At 55.8% G+C, this 24,198-nt stretch overlaps 2 protein-coding genes across 3 annotated transcripts; one reads left to right on the top strand and one right to left on the bottom strand.

Moving 5' to 3' along the window:
- Positions 1 to 3,468: 3,468 nt before the first annotated feature.
- MYL9 (myosin light chain 9) lies at positions 3,469 to 11,107 on the bottom strand. Of its 2 annotated transcripts, XM_079322036.1 has the most exons (5): positions 10,983 to 11,107; positions 9,993 to 10,067; positions 5,452 to 5,655; positions 4,299 to 4,460; positions 3,469 to 4,142 (listed from the first exon to the last, which is right to left on the bottom strand). In XM_079322036.1, exons 3-5 carry the CDS (start codon positions 5,633 to 5,635, stop codon positions 3,970 to 3,972), a joined length of 519 nt encoding a protein of 172 aa, XP_079178162.1. In that variant the 5' UTR covers positions 5,636 to 5,655; positions 9,993 to 10,067; positions 10,983 to 11,107; the 3' UTR covers positions 3,469 to 3,969. The 2 variants fall into 2 exon arrangements, with proteins under 2 accessions (XP_079178162.1, XP_079178161.1); XM_079322035.1 differs by lacking the exon at positions 10,983 to 11,107 and having other exon boundaries at positions 9,993 to 10,139.
- A 3,564-nt stretch (positions 11,108 to 14,671) lies between these two features.
- On the top strand, positions 14,672 to 20,739 carry RAB5IF (RAB5 interacting factor). Its single transcript, XM_079322037.1, has 4 exons — positions 14,672 to 14,890; positions 16,382 to 16,485; positions 18,294 to 18,423; positions 19,003 to 20,739. The coding sequence occupies exons 1-4, from the start codon at positions 14,762 to 14,764 to the stop codon at positions 19,042 to 19,044; spliced, it is 405 nt and encodes a 134-aa protein (XP_079178163.1). The 5' UTR covers positions 14,672 to 14,761; the 3' UTR covers positions 19,045 to 20,739.
- Positions 20,740 to 24,198: the final 3,459 nt, after the last annotated feature.

Genomic DNA, 24,198 nt, shown 5'->3' with positions numbered 1-24,198 from the left:
CATGGGCAGCCAAGACAGCCCTGTCCTGCAGGAGCCCAGAGCCCTGCCCACCGAGAGACCCTGTCTTGGGGTGTCCTTTTTGGGATGTCCATCCCCCATCTTGGGCACATCCTTGCCATTCCAAGCACGTGTGTGCATCCCCCAGGAACCGGTGCTGGGGCACAGCACCCCAAAAGTCACCGGGTCCTGCTCCACCTCTCCCCACACAGACCTGCTCTGATGTCACCCTGCCTCGGTAGCTGCCCCCTCCCAGGCTCCACCATCTCTGCAGGCTGTGCTGAGCTCCCGTTCCTCCCCTTTTTGCTGCTTGCAGGGTAAAAGATGGGAATACCTTCATGTATTGAAAAAAGCTACAAAACCCCTTCTTTTATGGCCAATTTTTGGTCTGGGAAAAGCAGGATGTGTAGTGCAATAAAGGATTAAATAGCAAGAGAAAAAGGAGAACTCCTTAAAGCATTTATTTTTTTGCTCCTGAATCTTCCATGAGCTGAGCAGAACTGTGCCCCAACCTGCTATTGCTGCATGAACGCCAAGGCAGCAGGGACTGCTGCAGCACAGGTGGGGTGTGGGGGCCCTGGCAGCACCTCCCACCCTCTGCAGGCTCATCCTGCCCACTCTGCTCCCTCTGCAGCCTGAGGTGTGACACCTCAGGGCACCCCAGACACCCCTGGACGCTGCCCAGGCTCTGTGTCAGCTCTGTGCCCAAGCAGGGCTGTCCTCCTGAGCAGGCATTTGCTCCCACCTTTTGGAAAATGCTGGTTCAGTCTTTCACCAAATTGAGATAACTGGGCTCAGCCACCTGCCCATGGCTGGATCATCAGCTCCCCCCCCCGGATCTCTCCACCTCCCTTTGCTCCCTGGGCTGGTAGTGTAGAAGTAACTTTGGAAAAATCCCACTGGGTGCCTGAGCAGAGCATGGAAAGAGCCTAAATCCCTGGACAAGCCAACCTGGCATCCCAGAGAGCTCCCAGCTGATGGGGAGTAAGGAGCCTCTGGGATGAGGGGCCAGGGAAGGGGCTGTGCTGCATCTCTCTGCCCTTCCCACTAGGAGCTTGTCCAGGCTGAGCCCTGCCTGGGCCTATTGACATGATAATACTATTAAACTTCAGCAATTTGAACAACAATCGGCCAACAAGAGCCTGAGGGGGAATGCTGGAAACCCAGAGGGATTCTGGGAACCCCAGGGGGATGCTGGAAATCCAAGGGAAGCTGGAACTCCCGGGAAAGCTGGAATTCCCAGGGGGTGCTTGGAACCCCAGGGGGATGCTGGAATCCCCAGACAACCTCCCAGGGTATCAACACTTCCCAGACTGGACTCTCTTCATCCTTTGCCTGTCTTCTGATATTCAATCTGCATTTTTAGCAAGGAAAATTGGATTTGTTGTTGGCTGTTCTGGCCGTTTGCTGCTGCCCTGCTCTTGGGGCCACTGCTTCAGCAGCACGTTCTGCTCCCTGCTTAGGGCCACTGGACCTGCTGCAGGCTGACATTCCCCCAGTAGGACTGGTCCTGGGAGCTGGGTCCAGCACTTGAGCCCCTCTCTTGGGCACTGCAGCCCCTCCATCTCCTCCTGTCCCTTCCCATGGAAAGCTCTGCTCTGTTTCTTTCCTGGAGGCTGTAGGGCAAGACAGACCCTCTCTCAGCAGGCACTGCTGTGCCCTTTTCCTCTCTGATGCTCCTCTAACCTACATCTCTGGACATAGCAAGAGGAGCTGGAGACACCAGGATGGAGCTCACAGCACTGAAGAAAACACTCTGGAGTCAAGGAGTCCTGGGCTGCACTGGGAGCTGTGTCACAGACCAGGCCCAGAGCTGGGCTGCCCAGTACAGGAGACAGGGACAGACTGGACAGAGTCCAGCACAGGACCAGGAAGGTGATGGAGTGACTGGAGCACCTCTGCCATGAGGAGAGCCTGAGAGAGCTGGGACTGCCCAGCCTGCAGCAGAGCAGGCTCAGGGCAACTCATCCCTGGGGATAAATACCCAGGGGGACGCGGCAGAGGGGACGGGGCCAGGGACAGCCCCAAGGGCCATGGGCACAAAGCGACACACAGGAGGGGCCCTTCGAGCTCAGGAGACACTTCTGCACTGGGAGCAGCTCTTCCAGACCAACCAAAAGGTTCACCCAACTCGGTGTCCCTCTGCCCTAAGTGAACACTTCTGAAATTAATGTATTTATTTTGCTGCAATTTAATACCTTTGAAATGAGTCAGGTCAGGTCCACCTGCTGCCTCTGCTGTTTCTGATGCAGCCCAAGTACAGTTGATTTTTTGGGCTGCCAGTGCCCATGGCCAGGTCACATCCATTTATTCACCCAGCACCCCCAAGTCCTTCTCCCAGGGCTGCTCTCAACCCACCCAGCCCTGAGCCTGTGCTGGTGCTGGGGCTGTCCTGGGCCAGGTGCAGGACCTGTACTTGGCCTGGTTGAACTTCATGAGGTTCACATGAGCTCAGATAGTTTTGGGGCTTCATAGATTCATTAAATCCCAGAATGGTTTGCGTTGGAAGAGACCTAAAAGCTCGTGTCATTCCTCCTGCTGTCAGGGGCAGGGACACCTTCCACTATCCCAGGGTGCTCCAAGTCCTGTCTAACCTTAACACTGGCCTTGAACACCGCCAGGTGTGGGGAAGCCACAGCTGCTCTGGGAAACCTGTGCCAGGGGAATAAGTTTATTTACTCGTCCCATAAATACCCCAATGTCCAATAACAAATTTGTTCTGCTTTGCTGCCTCAGGGTTTAAAGTCCCACGGTGCCACCACAGGCACACACCAGTGCAGAGGCAGCTGAGACTGAGCAGTTTTGGCAGCTGCTTGAGGCAGCTCTGACAGCCTCATGCTGGAGCCTGTGGCAGCTCCCAGCTCATCCCACTGCTGGTGCTGTGAGTACTGGGCTGGGCACACACAAGCTTTCCCAACATGGGAGCATCTTCACCCTGCACTATGCCCTCACCAGGTTTTGTACGTTTGTCTCCCCATTTAAAATAAAGAATTGCTAGAAACTCAGGCCTCCCTCCAGGGCAGGTTTCAAGCAGCATTTTAAGATCACAGCTTTACAAGGTGGGAGTGCCCCATGCTCCCACACCTTGTCGGGTTGGTGACAAATAACCAAACCAAGGGGACAAACCCCCTTCCCATTTCTTATCTTCTCTGTCGCTTGCCCCCCCACCTGTCCAGGGTGACACAGAAGGGTGGCCAAAGCCCTCGGACCCTGGAGCAGCTGATGTGGGGAGCACCTTGCCAAGTGTCTCTCAGCCCATCCTGGCACAGGGGCCGAGCAGAACAACCTTCAGCTCACCAGACAAGGCAGAAAACTGTGCTCAAACTGATTTTACATCATTTGAGAGCAGTTTGGCTTCCAAAACAGGCTGCCCCACTGGAAGGGGCCCTAGCTGACAAGAGCAGCAAGGTGAGGGGGTGCAGTGCCCAAACCCACCTTCCCAAACCCCTGGGCACACACAGCACACGTGTGTCACATCCATCAGGCTTTATACACCCCTTCAGCTTCCCAAACCCCTCAGATCTCAGGCTCTAAAGCCATAAAACAGCCAGGGAGGAGGAACAAAGTGGGGGCTCTTTACTGAGGGGGGAATGTGGGAGGAGAGAGAGGCTTTTCCTCTGTGCAATGTCCCTGAATGGGGCTCACTCAGGCTGGAGTGGCCCAAATCCCTGCAGATCAGCAGGGGATGCTCACCCCAGCCCTGGGACCAGTAGCATGGTGGCTTTGAGGGGGTCAAGGGCTGCTCGGGAGGGGTCACAGCCATGCTGGGGCACCCAGTGGGTGGGAGAGGTGATGAGAGAGGATGGGCACACAGCGCAGTGATGGGAGTGTGTCCCCTCCAAGCGTGTCCTGATGCAGGGTGATGGTCCTGGGAGGTGTTTCCCGTGGGAGAAATCTGCAGTGGGGCAGCAAGAGGGGCCAAGGGGCAGGGAGTGCACAGGATGAGGCAGAAGGGGTGAGTAGCCCTGGGCTCTAATCGTCCTTGTCCTTGGCCCCGTGCTTCAGGATGCGGGTGAACTCCACGTAGTTGAAGTTGCCCTTTTTGTCGATGGGCGCCTCCCGGTACATCTCATCCACCTCCTCGTCGGTGAACCTGTCCCCCATGGTGGTCAGCAGCTCCCGCAGGTGGTCCTCGTGGATGAAGCCTGCAAGGAGGGCAGGGGGCAGCGCTAGCAGGGGCAGCAGGGGGCTGAGCACAGCAGATTCCCCTCCCTCCCAAGGACAGCCAGCCCCGGAGCCGCTCCGGGGTGCGGCCAGCCCTGCCCGGGGTGCGCAGAGGGGCGGAGAGGGCGGTGCCCTACCTGAGGCCTCCTCGTCGAAGCAGGCGAAGGCGTTGCGGATCACGTCCTCGGGGTCGGTGCCGTTCAGCTTCTCCCCGAACATGGTGAGGAACATGGTGAAGTTGATGGGCCCTGGTGCCTCGCTCATCATCCCCTCCAGGTACTCATCAGTGGGGTTCTTCCCTGCGGGACACAGGCAGGAGGTGGATGCAGGGCCCTGCTCCTGTTTGCATTCCAGCATGCAAACCGCTGGAATGGCTTTTACTCATTGCAAATGGATTTGCTGCTTTTTGTTCACCCACCCCACAAACATGGGAAGGGTGTTTCTGCAGTGCCCAGTGCTCTCCCCTCAGCATCTCTCCCGATGCTTTCATCCACACCTGGGAACAAGCTCTGCCTTGAGGGAGGTGCAGTAATTAATCTGAGGGTTACTGGAATGAGACCCGTGGCTTTTCCTATCCCCCTGACAGCTTGGAGGAGAGGGGCAGCAATGTCCTCACGCAAACCTCGTGCTGTTGATGTCCCCAGCACTGCTCCCACCATTGGGTGCACCAGGGATGGTTCAGCTGCTCTGCTGAGATCCGTGCCCCCAGCACCGGCCCCTCTCTGCTCCCAGAGCTCCGGCTCCCTGGCAGGAGGGAGATCCCTCCCCCAGGACCTCCAGAACAGGTTTGGCTGCCAGGTCAATCATTGACAGACCTCCCAAAGAGCAGTGGAGGTACCGCTGGGAGTGGGAGGAGGGAGCTGTGGTCTGCAGCAAAGGAGAATGGCTTGGGGCAGGGAGCGGGTACAGACCTGCAAGTCTCAACCAGTCCAGGTATCACACCAGCACGGGGACCAGCCTTTGTCACCCCCTCTGAGAGCAACGGGAGGGCTTTGTCCTCATGGGACAGCCCCAGTGGCGTTCTGGGGTGTGGCACTGCTGAAACACTCCGTGGCTGCTCCAGGGCAGAGCTGCTGCAGCCCCAGGGGTCTGTTCCCTTCTGGGAGCGAGCCTGTGAGTAGCACACAGAGCTGCTGCCCTCAGACACCTCACCAACAGCCCTGCTGTGCGCTGGTGGAGCAGGGAATCCCCAGGCTTTGGGCATGCCGTGCAGCCCGTGTCCAGCGTGGGGCGGTCAGGTCGCCCTGCACTGTCCCCACCCCAGCGCTGGGGCAGAGGGCGGTGCCTCACCGAGGGACGCCAGCATGTCGTGCAGATCCTCCTTGTCGATGAAGCCGTCGCGGTTCTGGTCGATCATGTTGAAGGCCTCCTTGAACTCCTGGATCTGCGACTGGTCGAACATGGCGAACACGTTGGAGGTGGCGCGCTGGGGGCGCTTCTTGGTGGTCTTGGCCTTGGCACGTTTGCTGGACATCTTGGTGGCTGGGGGAGTACCTGGAGACAGGAGCATCGGGAGGGCTGGGGACCAAGCCAGGGCCCAAGCAGGGACACACTACCTCCAGCACCTCTGGTCCCGTGCCTCAGTTTCCCCAGCTGCCACACACTTGGGCAACACAGGGAGGTGAGTGGGCCACGGGGTCAGGCGTGGAGAGGGGCAGGACTCGAGCTCTGATGAGTCCCATGGGCAGTCACAGAGCAGGCAGTACTCACTGGCACCCCTTCCCCAGGAGCATCCCCCAGGGCTGCAGGCAGCCCCCAAACCCACTTGCTGCCTGTCCTCTCTGCATCTCTGGGCAGGGAGAGGCCCAGCCCAGCACCCAGTGGGGTGCCAGTCCCAGGGCATGGGGATGGATGTCTCGGCACTTCAGGCACTGTGGCCATGCTCCTCCATCTCCCCTCACTCTGGCAGGCTCTCCAGGCCCAGCCCAGCTGCCAGGTGGGTGGGTCACCCTCACACCCTCTGTGGCACAACACCCCAGCACCCACCATGAAGGGGTTATCTGCTCTGGGCACATTCCTCACACACCACTGCTTCCCATGTCCCTCCATCCATCATCCATTATCCATCCATCCACCCATCCATCCCTCCATCCCTTCAGCCATTCCTCTATCCATCCCACAACCATCCATCAGCCCATCAACCCATCCATCATCCATCCATCCATCCATCCATCCATCCATCCATCCATCCATCCATCCATCCATCCATCCTCCATCCATTCCTCCCACCTCCTGGCAGTCAAAGCCCTCTGGCCACTGCCCTCCCTGTCCCAGTGCCCCCCACCCTGCGTGGGGAGCCCATGGGAAGAGGCAGAGGGGAGAGGGGACCATTGCCCTCGGAGGGCTGCAGGGGTGGGAGGAGCCCAGCAGGGCCGTGGGGCACGGAGGGTGGTGCTGTTGTTCCAGGTAATGAATGCCAGGAGAAGGGGCAGGGGGCAGCAGTGGGACAGAGCCACCTTTGGGACACAGCTGGGGCAGTGTGTGTCTGTGTGTGGGGCCTGGCAGGATGGCAGCAAAGCCCAGCTCTGGGACTGGGATAGTCCTGCAGGACAGCCTGGCCTGAGGTCAGCCCAGGAAAGGGACACTGCTCCAAGCCCTTGTGTTTGTGCCACAACCATTCCTCCCTCACACACACAGGAGGCCCTGGCCTCTTCCTCCTGGCTAGTGTCTGGCTGGGGCAATAGCAAATGGATGGATCATGGAGGGATTCCTTGGTGGAAGAGCAGAAAATCAGTCCTGTGCTCTGTGTGCCCCGTGCCTGGTGGGCAGCAGGATCTGGGCTTTTCATCAGTGCCCTGGGCTGGAGCAATTCAGGAACCACATCCTATCTCACACCCCAGTGAGCTGCAGAAGGACTGTCCCTGCTGGGCTGGACATCCTGAGTAGGCTGCTCTGGGATCTGCTCTGGGATCTGCTTCCCAGCTGGGTCCTTAGTGCTGACCTCAGGGGACCACAGGGACCTGGGGAACATCCCCTGGTGCTGGCATGGACCAGAGCAGGGCATCCAACTCCTAAGAGCCTCCCCCTGCCCTCCCCACAGCAGATCCACCCTCCAGGTCTCTTCTTCCCCTCCTGCTACCCTCTCAAGAGGTAGCAGAGCCAGGGGCTAGGGCAGGGGAAAGAAGGGAAGGAAAGAAGGGAAGGAAAGAAGGAAGAAAGGGAAGGAAGGGAAGGAAGGGAAGGAAGGGAAGGAAGGGAAGGAAGGGAAGGAAGGGAAGGAAGGGAAGGAAGGAAGGAAGGAAGGAAGGAAGGAAGGAAGGAAGGAAGGAAGGAAGGAAGGAAGGAAGGAAGGAAGGAAGGAAGGAAGGAAGGAAGGAAGGAAGGAAGGAAGGAAGGAAGGAAGGAAGGAAGGAAGGAAGGAAGGAAGGAAGGAAGGAAGGAAGGAAGGAAGGAAGGAAGGAAGGAAGGAAGGAAGGAAGGAAGGAAGGAAGGAAGGAAGGAAGGAAGGAAGGAAGGAAGGAAGGAAGGAAGGAAGGAGAGAAAGAAAGAGAGAGAGAAAGAAAGAAAGAGAGAGAGAAAGAAAGAAAGAGAAAAAAGAAAGGAAAAAAAAAAAGAAGGAAAGAGAAAGAAACAAGGACACCAGGCTGAATCAGAGCCAGAAACAAAAGCTCTGATGCTGACCCAGGGCACTGGGCTCAGCTTTCAAAACACATCAAATTATTAGCAGAATTATTAGCAGAAGACTATAGAAATAAGCAGGAGTTTTGCTCTCACCACATGAATTAATATTATCCAAATATTTACCCTGCCCTGACTATGACCAGCAGCAGTACAGCTTGGCACCCTCTCCACAGACACAGTGCTCTTTAGGAGGATTAAGTACAATTTTGATAGCACATGGATCTGCAGTTTGATCCAAAATGTGTCCTGGAAAGATGCTCAGTCCTAAGGTGCAGCTCAGTCATTCCATCTCTGCTGTTTGACAGCCACCTTGGGCTGGCTGGGACTTGGGAAGAGATTTTTGGATCAGTGTGGGGAAGGGTTCCTGTGCATGGATTCTGTGTAGGGATCTGTAGCACAGCCTGGTTCAGCTGGACCTGGTTCAGCTGGATTCAGACCCTGCTCTGCACAAGGGCTCAATGGCCATGCTCCCTGGTCCTCAAAGCCATGCTTTGTGGGATTCCCAAAAACCCAGTTCCAGGAGCATTGCAGGGAGTGAATGCCTGGCCATGCTGCCCTGCATGTCGGGGCAGACTCAGCTCAGACAAATGGTGCAGCCACCACACCTCCAGCTTCCTCCTCAGCAAGGGGGCAATGCATAGACACAGACCTGCCCCTGGCACCCCCTGCTGAAAGCCCCATCCCAGCACTGCTCCAGCCCAGGAGCTGGGGATCCTGAGCAGCAGAGCCAGGGAGATCAGCGCTGGGAGACACCATGACAGCCACACACTGATCTGGTCCCCCACTCACCCCATCACCAGCTGCCCTTGTTCCCTTGTCTGTCTGCCACTGCTCCTGCCAAAACAATCTCCCAGCCTCCTGCAGTGGAGGAAAAATTATCTCCTGCCAGGCTTATGCCTCCCCCACCTGATAGCCAGACCCAAGGGACCATGGGCTGAGCTAGAGTCCATAAATTAGTAAATAGTTCAGTTTGAAAAAGGAAAGGACCCTTATCAGAAATATAAGCTGCCATGTGTTTCCTCCTTGGTAAAAACCAAGCAAGCAACTCCATCCTGGTGCTGCTTCCTGGCTGTGCTGGGGAGGGTAGGACAGGCCAAAGGGACATGGTAGTGCTGCCAGGGCAGGCAGCCCTGTCCCAGCCCCATCCTTCCCCCTCCTGCCTGCTTCTACCCTCCCCTGCAGCTCCTCCTGTGCTGCTCCAGCTCACTATCCCTGCTGGGCTGAGGGGGCTGTGACAGCTGGGGTGGCAGGCAGGGGACAGGGCAGCTCCTCTGGCAGAGGCAGCAGCCTGTCCCCAGTCCCTGGGGTGTTCACATGTATCTAGAAGCTATGATCTCCCACGAAATGCTACTAAGGTTTTCCCAAGGGTGGCTCCTCAGAAGCTGCTCCAGTAGGAGGCACCTCTGGAACACTGAGGAGGCTGCAGTGGGACTGCCCTGCCATCCTTGTCACAGCTGGGTGAGGACATCTGCTCCAGCAGCTCCTCCACACGATCCTGGCAGGAGAGGCAGGATGTGTCTCTGCTGGATACTTTGGGTCAGGGAGGCAAAGAGCAATTCCTGGAGCCTGGGCTGTCCCACAGACACTCCCGCAGGGTCAAGCATTGGCTTCTCAGGGGGGCCTGTGGCCAAACCTCTGCCCAGTGCCACTTCCCAAAATGAGCTGTGAGTACCAGCAAGCCACAAGGGAGCCACATTCACTGGCGGGCAAGCACTGGCCCTCACCACATGCAGCCCCACACAGGCAGCAGGTCCCAGCCCTCCTCCAGGGTGGCACGAGGACCAGGGGCTGAGGTGGTCCCTTGCAGCATCCCCCTGGCACAGGAGGCTGCAGGGCTGTGCAGCACCTGCAAAGCTTTGCCTTCTGCAGGCACCTCTCCCAGCCCCAGGGCTGCTCACCAGGTGTCACACTGGAGGAGGGAGCAGCTCATCTTCCCTGCTCCATTTGCTGTTAAACTGTCCCTTTCCTCCTGAGCACAGCCCTGCTCAGGATGCCCGTGGAACGTGGCATTTCTCAGCTTCACCAGTTCACCCTTCACAAGTTCTGCAGCCTCCCAGGAGAAGCCCTGGCACAGACCCTCGGTGTGCAAAGCACCCAGCACCTTCCCATGCCCGGGGAGGCCGGGAAAAGGACCACAAGCACAAGGTCTCCATGGCCTCGGGCAAGCAGCCGCAGTCTGCCATTATTCCCAGGGGAATTAAGGGGCTCACCTCGCCGGGGGAATGTGGCCGCAGCGCCTCCGAGGGGGGAGGTGACCGCAAACTCCTCCTACAACCGCACAGAGCCTGCCAGGGAGAGAGGGGAAAAAAAATTCCAGCGACTGAAGGAACCCAACCATCTTTGGTCAGCAGCGGTGGTTGTTAACACTTGGGGATGTTCCACTCCAAAGAATTCAGCTGCGGCCGCCGCCTTCTCCTACGCATCCATGTTTTAGAGCTTGCCTGGCTTTTATCACAAGCGAAACATTTTGTACCAAAAGGGCATGCTGGGAGGGAAGCCAAGGGGACTTCAAGTTTTCATGGGAAAGACTAAACAAAACACAACATCCCTCTGTGCTTAAGGCTGAAGGAAATGAGCTAAACAAAGCTCTTCTGCCTTAAAGAAGTTTATTGCCTGAAGTTGCTCCCAGGTCACTGGGGAGATATCTGGAGCATCACGCATGCATCCGGATCTTGGCTCTGGTCATCGGCATAAAGACTTGGAGGAAAAGCAGATGTTCCAGACTGGAACAGCCTCAGAGCTCAGGAGGTGGGTGAAGCCACGGGCAGCAGGATCTGCTCCTGCAGCTCTGCCATCCCGGGGCAGCCGGATGTCCCAGCTCCAAGGATCTGCAGTTACCCACAGCTCGCCTCAGGACCAGTCCTCATCTGCCCTTGCCGGGACATTCCTGCTAGAGGCAAGAGGCTGCCCGGGTACAGGATGGGCAGGGCACACCGGGGATCCTCCTGCCACCTTCACCCGTCCCCAGGGCGGACGTTGGCACCAGCTTCAACCCACAGAGGTGGAGGGACGGCGGGACAGCCTCCCTCTGCTCCCCGAGGCAGCCGGGCCAGCTCCCCCTGCTCTCCCGGGACGGTCGGGGCTGCTCCCCCTGCTCCCCTCGGCTCCATCCCTCCCGCTCCATCCCTCCCGGGGCCGCCCCTCTCCCCGCCGCGGCCGCTCATTCCCATCCCGGGGCGCTGCCGGCGGCGCCGCCTCACCTGTCCCGGAGCGGGAGTTGGGACCTGCCGGAGCCGCGGGACGTGCCGGAGCTGCGGGCGCTGCGGGACGTGCGGGAGCTTCGGGCGGCCGGCGCGGCTCGGCGGGATGCGGCTCTGCGGGACGCGGCTCGGCGGGGCGGGCGCGCCCAGGGGCTCGGCCCGGCCCGGCCCGGCCCATACAAGGCAGAAGAATGCGGCGGGGCCGGGGCCGCGGGGCCGGCGCGCCGGGACGGCCTTTTATAGACGAAAGCAGCGGCCCACGCGTGCCCCCCGTCCCGCGGGGGATGCGCAGCGGCACCGCGCGTCCCCGCCAGGTGACACAGGGTGCCACAGCCCGCGGGTGACACTGCCAGCGCCCACGGGCCGAGGTTCACCCTGAGCTCAGCTCTGGCTGCGGCAGGACCCGTCCATGCTGGAGGACCAGAGACCACGGGGGTCCCGCGGAGAGGACACAGCGTCCACGGGCTGCACCATGGGCGGCTTCCCTCAATGCGGCCACGCAAAGGGAACTGTGGCCAGAAGCATCAAGCAGCCCCTCAAAGGGACTCTAAAAAGTGGCCTGGAGCAGAGAGCAGCAGGGGAACTGCCCCATTCCCAAGCAGGAATCCAAAGCCTGGAGAAACAGGGATGGGGAGCCCCTGCCCGAGGCAGGACTCCCGCTGATCCCGGGACACCTCCCCAGGGCAGCAGGTCTTGCTCACGTTTCCTTCCCATCAGGAACCCTGAGCCTCATCACAGTCCTGCAGGCACCAAGAGGAGCTTCTGGTCCTGTGGGATCCCCCTTGGGAGGGTGTTGCCCCTCCAGACATCCTCCCAGGGATTTATCTTTGTTTTGCGGGGTCCCACAACAGCGAGGGCAGAATTCAGCCTGCAGAGGAGCAGGAAGGTGGAAGAGGGAGACACCAGGAGTACTTCTGGGATGGAGTGTTCTTCTGGGCAGCCAGAGTAGGACTGTTCTGCTTAAGCATTCCCAGGAACTCCATCGCTGCCCATGGAGATGTGGGAACTTGAGGCTGAGGACCAGACCACGATTAGAGGCACTGAGGGGACAGCATGGAGCACACAGGCTGCACTTGGAGCAGCACAGGAAGAACAGAAATGAGTACTGACACAAAAATAATCTTCAGCTGCCGTTCTCCTGCAGGGCATCACTGCAAACAACAGCTAAAAAACCAAAGAATCCTCTTTCAACCCTGACATAAAAACAGTGGCCATGCCCTCTGGCAGCCTGGCCAGACCCTGCCCAAGGCATGGAGTTTGTTCCCACTGGCTCAGACCAGTGACCTGCTCTGCCAAGAGCTTGACTGACTTGGGGACATCCTCTCCATGTCCCTGTACTGCATGGATGAAATCTGCAGGGCCATTGCCTCCCCTGGGGAGCCACAGAGGTTCCTGACCCTTTGTTGGAAGCACGTGTCTTGCCTGCAGCCCCTCCAAAGGACAGCCTGTGGGCTCAGAAGCCAGAAAAATGCAGGAGTAGAGTTGAAAATGCTACTGAATGCTATGTCAGGGTGGAAACAAGCCATGGAAAGCACTTGTCATGCCCGTGAGCTGGATGGGGGGGGGGGTGCCCAGAAGGCTTGTCTTTTTAATAAAAAATATACGGAAAGAAAAAAATATCTTAAATTTTTTTTTTTTTTAAATTAGATTAAAAAAATCAGGAGTCAGCCAGCCTGAGCTGCCACCCTGTGGCTGGTCCCAGAGTTTTCTGTGCTGAGAAGCCCAGCCTCAGCAGGGTCCAGGTGTTCCCAGGAGCCCAGCAGGAGGAGGACCCACCTCCAGCCCCTCTGGGGTGGCTGCTATCCCTCACTGAGCCCTGGTTTCTCGCCACTAGTGAGTGTCCAGCCAGGCTGCTGAGAGGGGAGCTGGTGAAGACAGGTGTGGGCACATGGCAGCTCTTCATAGGCTTTGCAGCCCCTACAGCTGGGCCACCTCGTGCTATCCCTTGAGCCCCAGCCAGCCCTTCCTGCCCTCCCTGCCTGTGCCCAGGGCTGCCCATGTTATCCTTCTTCCCTGCCTACACGTGTCTGCCAACACACATCCCTTACCAGGGCCTGTTTGCACCCTCTGGCTCCTCTTCTGCCTCCCTCTGGCTCTTTCAAGCCCAAATTTAATTTGCTTCTCTCTCTCTCTTAGGATCAGGCAATGGGAATGGAGTAAAACAAGCCGTATTTTTAAGATTGTGAATTTTAGTCCAGTTCCCTGACCTGGGTGTCTTCATCATCATGCAAGCGTTTCCACCCCTGTGAAGTGGGGACGGTGACACTGTTTCCACTCTCCCCAAGCATCTGAGGAATCTGGGGAGCAAAGCTGCAGCCAGGACATGTCTGGCCTGGCCCTGCTGTGGGGGTCAGAGGCAAAGGATCTGCCAAATGATGATGACCCCGTGCTGTGTGTCCCCTTCCTGGTCACACTACGAGGCTCCCTTGGCTTGGACCAGCCTCTGGCCTCTGGCAAATGCCCAAGGGGCTGGAGGTGATCAGGGGCCTGATGTCCTTGCAGGAGCAGGGCAAAATACTTTTCAAGTCCATAAGTATCTTGCACAATCTGTATTTAAATTACACAGTCTTGGCTGTAAGTGATCAGAGCTCTGGGACAAGGGCTCCTGTGCCTGTTCTCTCTGTGCTAACCCTACACAGCCCATGCAGGGTCAGCCTGCACCCATGGGCTGCAGGTCCTGCTGGCAGCAAATCTGCAGCACTTGGAGCTGCAGCCAGGCTCAGGAGATGCTCAGCACATCGTGTGTCCAGGCATTTGAGACAAAAAGAAATGCAGGACCTCAGGCCCTGGGTTTGTTACTGGGAAAAAGGAAAGAAAAGCTCATGGTGTGCAGTGCAGTGGGATGTGCACAGCAGGCAGGGAGGAATGGCTCCCCACAGGGCTCCTGTGCAGGACTCAGCCCCACTGGCCCGCTGAGGATCCCCAGGGATCCAGGGCTTCCAGCACCACCAAGCTCAGCTGCCCAAGGGCACCTGGAATATTATCACTAGGGCCCCTCTCTACCCACATAATCACACTGAGGAGGGTAACAGAGAGTGAGACCCAACCACCCACCCTGCCCCACCATGCAGGAGTAATTCCCATACAATTTCCAGGAATGCAGCTGCTCTGAGTGCCCCTGCTCCTGGAAGGCAAGAACATAAAAACGAGTCCAGTCTTTAAGGCTGCACATGTCATAACTCTGTCACGTTCAGCTGCTCTAAGGTCAGGTGAATAACCAGGTAAGAACAGTGTGTATCCTAAGGACTCCCAGCCCTCCGGCGCCCCCACAGCCTGGCCGTGCCCCGGCATCTCCTGTGCAGCCGTGTTTGCAGGCTCGGACACTGCAGGGCTGCCAAGGGCTGTGCCGGCCCAGCCAGCACCACCGGCACTGCCGCCCGGCCCTTCCGCCGGGAAATGGCCCTGCCACCTCTCCTCTCCTCTCCTCTCCTCTCCTCTCCTCTCCTCTCCTCTCCTCTCCTCTCCTCTCCTCTCCTCTCCTCTCCTCTCCTCTCCTCTCCTCTCCTCTCCTCTCCTCTCCTCTCCTCTCCTCTCCTCTCTCCGCTCCTCTCCTCTCCTCTCCCCTCCTCTCCTCTCCTCTCCTCTCCTCCCCTCCCCTCCCCTCCCCTCCCCTCCCCCCCCCTTTCGGCTCCTCTCGGCTGCCGTACGGCGGCGGTCCCGCCCCTGTCACGTGCCGCCGGTGCGCTCGGCGATTGGCGGCGCGCGGCGGGGCCGGGCCGGTTCCGGGCCGGTTACGGGCCGGGCGGGCGGATCCCGGAGCAGGATCCCGGCCGAGCGGGATGAGCGGCGGGCGGCGCCGGGACGAGCCGCCGCACCCGCAGCACCACGCGGTGGCCAACGGCGGAGCGGCCGGGCGCGGCTCCGTGTGGGGCAAAGCGCTGCGCAGCGACTCTGCCTGGCACGATAAGGTGGGAGCGGAGGGGGCTCTGAGGGGCGCGGCCCGGGGGGCCCGGGACTCGCCCGGCGCGGCGGCTCCGTCCCGCGGGGCTGCCGGGGGGCCGCCGACTCTGAGCGCGGTTGGAGCGGGTCCCACCGGGCTGAGCCGTGCCGGGCTGTGGCGGGGCTCGGCAGCGCCCCGTGCCCGCAGCCCCGTGAGCGGCGGGGGTGCCTGTGGGGTAAATGCTCGTGTTCGAATGCGGCCGGAGCCGTGTTTCTCCATCCCCCGTGCCCGGCACATGGCCCGGCCGGGTCCCCGCAGGCACAGGCGCCGCAACACACCCAGCTCTTTGCTCTTTGGGCGTGGAGCCAAGGGAAACGCAATGTTAAGACACCTCAGTTACTTTTGGCTCGTGGTTAAAACTCTTCTCGGATTAAATAAAATTTCCTTTGTACAGTTCAAGGAACACCAGCAATAGAATCTGCTTTGCGAAGTTTTGCTGTGCACGCCTGCCGTGTGCTGCAGTCTCCTGCTCAGTGCTTCTCCCTGCTGCTGCCTCCCAGCAGAGCAGCCACGAGGCACTCGGAGCTGCCGCCGGACCCTGCACGGCTGGGCACAGTGTGTGTTCCAGGGTCTTTGCTCCCTGGTTCTGGCTTTGCTCCTGGTGCAGGAAAGGGCACGCTCTGTTTCCTCGGGGGACAGACAGGAATCTCTGTCACTTTTTTCTTCCCTGTCGCTCCCCGGACTGCTGGGGTTCGTGTATCCCTGCCCCCTCGCCTCTGGCAGATGGAGCTGGAATTTCGGAGTCACCAAGGGAGCAGGGACAGCTGTGCCAATGTTTTGATACAGTAGGATGTGAGCTGAAGCCTGGATTGCCTTGACAAGTGCACTAACCAGGAGAAATGTCTGTATTTAACATGGATTCACATCTTCCACATGGAACTGAACAGGCACATCCCACAGGCTTTGTGGGGATCACAAAGGCTTTGGTCTTTGGGGGGATGCTGGGGCAATCCCGGTCCTGTGGAGCTGGGAAAAGGTACGTGAGCTGAAGTGAATCTTATTCTAGTGTGAGCCAGCACTGCTAGGCTGCAGCAGCTGCAGGAGTGTGAGCCCTTGGACAAGGAGGAACGAGTACAGGAGCTCTGGTGGCACCAGTGAGGTACAGCTGTGCTTTGGAGCTGCCCTGGGCCCTTAAAGCTCTCAGGTGCAGCAGGGCCTGGGTCAGAGTGGGTAGAAGAGCATAAGCAGGTCTTTAAACCTTTATCCCAGGGGATTATTATTGCACCCTTAGTAAATAAGGGGACTAGAGACTTGTTTGCCTCTGCAGTTGGCCCATTGGAGGACAAAGCTGTGTGTTTAATGTGGAAACAGAGAAGTCCAAGCTGCTTTATCTGTTCTGAGTGCAATATTTTATGCTCAGTGTTGAATATGCTGAATTTTCACCTGTTAATTGCGTGGTGCTTTAAAAGAAAAGAAACTTAATAAATGCCAAAATTTTTCTTGTGCTTTATCTCCTCAGGACGAGTTTTTAGATGTGATCTACTGGTTCCGGCAGATCATTGCGGTTATTTTGGGAATCATCTGGGGAGTAGTTCCACTGAAGGGATTCGTGGGAATAGCAGTGTAAGGTTTATTTCCTTTTCTGTCTCGTGTACTTTCCCACATTTGGCCTGGCCTGGGAGTCTGTTTGGCTGTGCTGTGAGCAGTGGCCTGGCTAAAGGCGGGCTCTGCTCTCAGCCAGAGTTTCATTCCATTGTCGGTGGCCATGAAGTTCATCCAAATCGTAATGTGTCCATCAGGCTCTTTCTTCTCAGCCTGATTAATGCTTTTAAAAATTATTGTTTTGTTATTAAAGGGGGCAATGGCAGAAGAAGGGAACTAGCATTTCAATTGACTTGGGGTGTGTGTCCTGCATGTGTGAGGAGGGCTGGGAGTGTGGTGCTGGGTGTGATCCAGGGTGACCCAGGAAGGAATGTCCATGGGGGGAAGGTGTGCATGGCCTGGTCATTGAGCCCTGCTCAGACAGGAGGCTCTGTCAGCAGACAAGAGGGGCAGCTGCTCTGTGAAGAAGAAAATATTTGTCCAGAACAGGAGGGGCTGCAAGTCTCAAACAGGCACAGTGGCACCAGCAGAACTCAGCAGCAATCCTGGCCTCCTGACTTTCAGCCATGGGGTGGGGAAGGCAGTGCCTGAAGGGGGTGTGTGCTCTGAATCCCAAAACATGGCAGCCAGCTGACCTCCCCAAAGGTGTCTGAAGGCTGCAGCGAGTTATGAAGAGAAAATCTGATTTGCCCTGACACGTGCCTGGAAGTGTTCAAGGGATAGCAGAGGTGGGAACACAGCCCTGCTCTCTGCACATCAGCTCTGGAATAATGCTGGATCTGCTCTGGGAAGTCTCTGTTTGCAAATGTCTCTGCCTAGCTAAGGTCTCAATAGTCAGGCTCCAGCCTCACACGTTTTCTTAGGCAAAATTCAGTTGTCATCTTGTCCCTTGTCCTGAGTATTCTGGTTTTGGCAAGAAAGGGGAAGGGTGATGCTCCAGCAGCAACCCAGGTAGCTACAACAAACAGATAAATCTTAAATGCCCCAAGAATAGTTCATTGTTCTTACTTAGTCACCATTAGAGATAAAGCACTTAAGCCAATTCCTGTGCTAAATGTAAACAAGGGGGGTTTGGGGTACAGTGGCAAACCAAAAGGTGCTGGAAGTCTGTGTGTGTGGTTTCTCTGTGCTGTGCAGTGACACAGCTGCTCCAGCTGCTGCTGGTCACCCATTTTGTGTGTGTGTTGTCATCCCATCCTTCCCACACAGCCTTCCTTGCAGGACACAGACCTGTCCTGCCCAGGCTGCCCCAGCCCCAAGCTGGGGTGGTGCAAAGCCAAACCTGTCTTAGGTCAAACAGAAAGTTGTGTTTGTTCTCTCTGCTGCAGCACAGACTGGAGAGCACTGGGGTGTCTCAGGCTGGACCCCAGTGCTGGGGCCCAGGGGCACTGTTGAGTCTCCCTGGCTCTTCTCCCCTGTTTGGTCCTGGGATGCTCAGGGATCTAACCCTGGGCATGGAGGTGACAGTTTTCCTTCTCACACCTCAGAATCAAGAAGTACACACAGGTTCCCTGTGGGGGCATAACTGCTGTCAATCTGCAGGACAGGAGAACCTGCAGGTTTGCAGATCTGAGAATACTTACAGCTTTTGACTTCTGCCTCTTGAGGAGCAAGTGGACTTTGTCAGGTGGACTTCATCCCAACCTGGCAAGCTCACCTGGAGCGGCTCTTTCGAGGCAGTGACTGAGCTGCCTGGGAAGCATTGCAAGGGAGAGAATTCCTCTTTGCTTCCCTTCTGCTGTGAATGAAAGATATTTCACTGTATGAAATGTGGGATACCTGCAGCCTGGAATACCACTGGAATGATGGTTCCTAACCTCTCCCTGCAGATTCTGCCTGATCAATGCTGGTGTTCTGTACCTCTACTTCAGCAGCTTCCAGCAGATAGATGAGGAGGAATATGGTGGGACGTGGGAGCTAACGAAGGAGGGATTCATGACATCTTTTGCACTGTTTCTGGTAATGTGTCTTGCTGTCTTTAAGGTGATTTGTGAATTGTGTTGTTTCTGAAGACCTGGAAGGAGATCAGGGGAAGTGATGAGAAAAGACAGATGTGTTAACACCATTGAATAAGTGGCAGTGATGGGGAAAGAAAATCCCAAAATCTGGGATCTGCTGCCTGTGAAATGCAGTGTTGACACCTGGGATTTCTCTGTAGTAAAGAATGCATCAACCACTCCCATCCTCTGTCCCATATATCCTGGTGGGGTTCCATTCCATCTAGAACTAGTTACACCTAGACTGGTGTTTAGGGTATATTTGTTTTTCCCTTAGTCCCCTCCCCCAAGTATCTGATCACAGCACTTGATTAGCTTGTGCCTCTAAATCCCTGGAGGGGTTGTGGTGGGATTTTAATGTGAAGAGGCTGGGCACCCCAAATGTCACACAATTTGGGGTAAGTGGTGATCCTGAGATCTCTCCCAAGGTCACCAGTTGGAATTCAGTCCCCTATTGAGAGCAAGGCCCGAGGCTTGTTTGCTGTGCCTGAGACCTTTCCAGGGGCATCCAAATAACCTTCCCTTCATTTCCTCCCCACAGGTTGTTTGGATAATCTTCTATACTGCCATCCATTATGATTGACACAGTCTGCAGCATTTGCCTGTTAAATCAGTCGTCAATAAATAGAGAAGGTTTTAATAAATCCTAGTCTTTAATGGACTGGTGGCAAAGTGGGGAAGTCAAACCAGCTCTCCTCTGTACCAGTGGCCTGTGTAGCCTGGAGGAGCCCCAACTCTTCTGCTGGAGAAGCCTTGTCTCCCTTTTATATACCCATGAATTATTGGAACTATTAAAAAGCCATTGGAATTTCTGGAAGTGGTTCAAGACTGTTCAAATTTGGAACTTTCTCTGACTCTAGCCAGTAACTTTTATCAAACTCCTGTGTGCTGAAGGTTGATTCTGTTAATTTAATGTATGTATGCCCTTCTGTTTGAAATCTGTCATTAAACCTTGACTTGTCTTCCATGGTTGTCCTTTAGACAAACAGTGTTTCAAAAGCAGTTGTAGGTGCGTGGGCAGGAGGCACAGCAGCACCCAGGACATGAGCTGGTGGCTGTCATTAGCATGTTCTTGTAGTAACCAGTTCTGATTTGATTAAACAGACCGTGTTATTACCATTTCTAATTTTTTTTTGTTTTGTTTTTTTTTTGTTTTACTTGCAAATCAGTTGTCGATCAGAATTTTTAAATGCTTTTTTTGCCGAAGACAAATTTTTAAGTGATTTTGCTAGGAAGAACTGATTCATTTGGTGAACCAAGATGTATTTAGGAGGCTTAGAAGCTCCACTGCACTCTGCCAGCCTGACTACCAAGTTGCCATCACATACCTCAGAGCTTCGTAGTCTCGAAGGATTCATTCTGGAGATACCCTGTTAAATGTTAACGTTTCAATTTGGTTTTAAGCTCTTGAATTCAATTGCTCCTTGTTCATAAATGCAGGAGACTAAAACACAATCGAGGCAGCTATTATCTTAAATGCAGAAGTACCAACTTGCAAATTGGGCAGAGCACACAACCTCTGGTTAGGGAGGTGCTTGATCACTTGATAGCTCAGTCCCTCCCTAGTCATGCCCTTTTTGTGCATCAATGGGGAGTCTCTGCTTTAAGATCCTTTTTAAGAACGTCTTTCAGAAATCTTGGGAAACACGCACAGTCCTTGTTATTGTCACAGGACCTTGTAGTCTTGTTGCCATGTGGTCTTCGCTTCTCCAAACAGCTCAGGCACCCAAAAAGAGTCCTGACCTAATGCTGCCTTATAGTGAGGGGTTGGTAGTTTAGTGTGCTCTTGCTGCAAGCCTGCATTGCCTCCTCACTGGTAGAAGTGCCAGAGCCTGGCTCACACTGGGAGCACAAAGCCAGGGATCTCAATCTCCAAGTGCTGAGCCAGGGCGAGCCTCCATAGTTACCAGAGAAAATCTGTCTGTTCTTGGTGAAGAAACAGCCCTGGTTATTTTAGGTCCTTGGGATGCCAAGGGAAGAGTGCAATAGCAGACAGCTTCTGCTACTCATGAGTGGCAAATTTAAGTAAATTATCTCAATAAAAACTTCATTTTCTCCTCCCTATCCCCAAATTTGTCCAAACTTTTAATCTGCTACTTTCTCTTCCTCTCCTACCAGCTGAAATCATTAACTTCCCATGAGAATTGCATAGCCTGCTAGTTCTAAGTCATCCTTTCCTGCTGACATCTGTCTGCATCTTAGCTGCTTCCCGCCATCAGTAAAACCATTGTATACTTGAAATGCTCCAATAAATGTTGCCTGAATAATTCACCGTGCAGCTTCTGTGTCCTCTGGTCTTTGATGTTTTGTAACATGGTGGGAGCGTGGGATTCCTTTCAGAGTCAGATTTTTTGGTAAAGTTTTTGGGATTCTTGGGTCTCTTGTGCTGCACTTTGAGAAAGGCCAGAAGCATTTGCAGTGGTAGCTAATGCTTAGATCCATGCTTCAGCTAAGCAGGCTAAGCTGTGCTGACTGTTCAAGCTGTTCTGCTCCTTTAGTGGCAGTCCCTGCCCTGTGACACACTGAGCCACTGCTCATTCCAGAGTGCTCAGGTGTGGTCTGGAGCAGGACCTGAGCACTGCTGTACATGTGCAGAGAGCTGCTTCCCTGACCCATTGCTCTATTCCTTGCTTGTCTGTGTTCCCACCAGCTCAGTTCCTTGGACAGTTCAGTGCAGTTCCAGTGGCTGAATTTGAGCCAAGGGGCATCATGACCATGAACAGACATTGGCCTCTGGATCTCTTCAAGGCTCCTGGTAAAGAATTTACTGATTGCTGTTGCTCAGCTGCACGTTTTTATCTCTTCAGGCTCCTGTTTTAGGGGTGTCTCAGGGGCTAAGAGCCCATATCCCCTGTGCTGGTCAGCAGGATAACTAAATCTTTGGTGCCTGCTCACGAAGGAAGGAGTTAATTTTAAGAAGTTCAAGGGAATGTGGCAGCCAGCAGAAGGGAGCTGAGCACCTTGCAAATGGTGAGATCTGTAAAAACAGGGGGCACTTACAGAAATTGGAGAGATTGACGCAGGAATGGTCTAGCAGGGAGCACGGTTTGATGCTGGGAGGACAGAGGAGCAGTGGCTGACAGGAGCAGGGAATGCTGTGGGAGAGCAGGGCTTGCCCTCACAGTTCTACACTGGCACAACAAGCTTGCTCTGCACTCTCCACTCCTTGGTGGGAAAGAGCCAATGGCTGGTGGAGCGGTCAGTCCTGCCACAGAGCCTCAGCTCAGGGAGAAAAACATCCTTCCTGCACTGGAGAGCTGGGCTGTGGGAGTCCCAGCAGCTGGGATACAGTTCCAGCAGCAGCTGTATCCTTATGGAGCTGACACAGAGGCTGCACTGCCCACAGTGGAGCTGCCTGATAAGCTGCAGACCTGCATCACCTTGGCTTTCAGCAAAGAGCAGCCAGTCCCTGGCAGAAGGGAGAGATTACTTGGCCTAACCTTGCTGAGAGGTGAGTGGCAAGTTTTTTGTGTGCTGGAACTGGTTAAGGAGTTTCTGGTGGTCCTTGGGCTCCAGGCACATAATGTGCTGAAATTAATGCAAGTTTCTGTGGGTGTTAAAGTGAGAAAACTGGGCTGGGTCCCAAGGGGTGTTGGAGGGTGGCTGTGCCCCCGGGAATCTCAAGCCCTGCCAATCGCAGCTGTCAGAGCCCAGCTGGACCTGCAGTGTTGGGGTGGCAGCACCCCCAAGGAGCCTCTGTCCCCTTCATAGGTGTCACCATCTCGGCAGTTCCCCAGGTCGATTAACAAGCTTGCAAAGGCTATATGCTCACAGCTGTTGGTTTTCAGCTGTGTGTCACAAAGGTGTCACAAAGCTTGTAACATTGAGACAATATATTCAAATAAACTTATTCTATAAATCAATTAAACTAGATAAACCAATCAAATCTCAGCCAACATTTGAATACAGATTCATGCTGTGAAGTAGAATTAGAACTACCTGACTGTATGGATTCTCGAGATTTTAGAAGAGTACCCTGGAATGCACAATCCCTGTGCAGTGAGCTGAGGCTCTCAGCCTTGAGGAGTTTCCTGCTGACCCACAGCTCTGAGGAGCAACTCCACTGTCCCCCAGTGTGGCTCCTTCCAGAGCCTGTGGGATGTGATCTGTGGTAGGACAGAGTGACATTAACCTTCCCTGATCGGGGCTCTGACCTTGTGCCCCAGCACAACCACAGGGGCCAGTCAGGCTGGAGCCAGCTGTGATGTGACCGAGGGGGTGGCAGGTCACTGGCCAGAGGGGCTGAGGTGGCTGTTCCTGCCACAGCCAATTGGTTTGAGTTTGTCATAAACACCAGAGAGGCAGAGGCCGGGTTGGTGGGTTGATCCTCTGCCAGGCAGTGGGGAGAAGACAACGCAGTATGGACATAGCTCCTGGCCTTGGAGAAGATGCAGTGATGGGACAGAAAACCCCTTCAGCTGTTGGGGATGGGGAGACTTGAAAGATGCCAAAAAGTGGAGCAGGCTGAGGCCTGCTTGCAAAAGCCAAACTATCCTACTCCTGTCCTTATTCCTATTTATAAATTTATTAAATTTATTATTCCTATTTATTTATTATCATGGCAATGGCCATGACGCCCTCAGGCTGCTGGAGGCACCACCAAAACCTTGCCAGTGCCTCAACAAAAGAGGATTTACAAGTCCCTGCGTTGAGGTGCACCGAGCAAGCAGAGCTGCTCATGCAGGGGATTAGCTGGCTCATTGGAGGATGAGAAAGTAGGACATGTACCTGTCAGGTGACCTCCACAGAGCCAAACAGCCCAGCTCCACATGCTCTGCCTCCCAAAACAACAGATGTCCAGGATACACGGGGCAGTAGATGGATTTTTCAGATCTGGCAGCCAAAGAGCCGAGTGTGCATGCCAAGTCGAGAGAGGCCAGTGTTGTTGCAGGGATAAGGATTTTTCACAAACTTGGACCATGGAAAAAAACAACATCTTCCATCTTCCAATAATTTTTCTAGTGGTTTTTAGGTCAGTCTCTGAAAGAAGCGTAGAGGAAAATTTAAACATTTCAGCCAATTTGATCTCAGAAACATCCGTGTGATCCAGGCCCCTCAATGCATGTAAATCCACCACAACTCTCAGCCCCTCCGGACACCCACGCCGGTGCTGCTGGAGCCAGGAGCAGAGAGCCACCCGTGGCCAGCCGCGAACAACGCCAAGCAAACCCTGTGCTGCCGAGGGACCACGGCCTCCAGCTCTCCTCCCGCAGGGCCACAGCACGAGCAGCCAGTGATGGAAGGAGGGCTGTGGGACAGCAGGGCCGCGGCTGCTCTGGGGCAGCTTCAAAGCATCTCTTGCTCATGTCCCGCTGGGAGCCGGTGTCCCCTCGCCCCGTGACAAGGGGTGACATGGGAGCCCCCCGTACGGGCTGGCTGTGGCAGCGACACAATGTCCACGTACATCCCCTGGAAAACTCCTCCGGCCTTCTGCAGGCAGCACTGAGGAATCTCGGATCCAGCTCCCCGGAGGCTCCCCGGAACGCGAACCCGCCGGGTGCGGTGGGGCCGGGGCTGATGCCCCCCTGTGTGGGGCGAAGGACGAGGGGCTGGGACCGGGGAAACAGCCGCGGCTGGAGCCGGGCCCGTCCGCTCCCCTCCGCGCGGGTGCCCGCAGTCCCCAGCATAGCCCGGGCTCCCGGAGCGCCCCAGCCCCAGCCCGGGAGGAGCCGGCTCTGCCCGGTCCCAGCCCCAGCCCGGGAGGAGCCGGCTCTGCCCGGTCCCGGTCCCAGCCCCA

The sequence above is a fragment of the Erithacus rubecula genome (assembly GCF_903797595.1).
Source record: "Erithacus rubecula genome assembly, chromosome: 18".
Classification (NCBI taxonomy): domain Eukaryota; kingdom Metazoa; phylum Chordata; class Aves; order Passeriformes; family Muscicapidae; genus Erithacus; species Erithacus rubecula.
The sequence above is the reverse complement of the archived record's forward strand: the minus strand, read 5'-3'. Positions and strand labels throughout refer to the sequence as shown.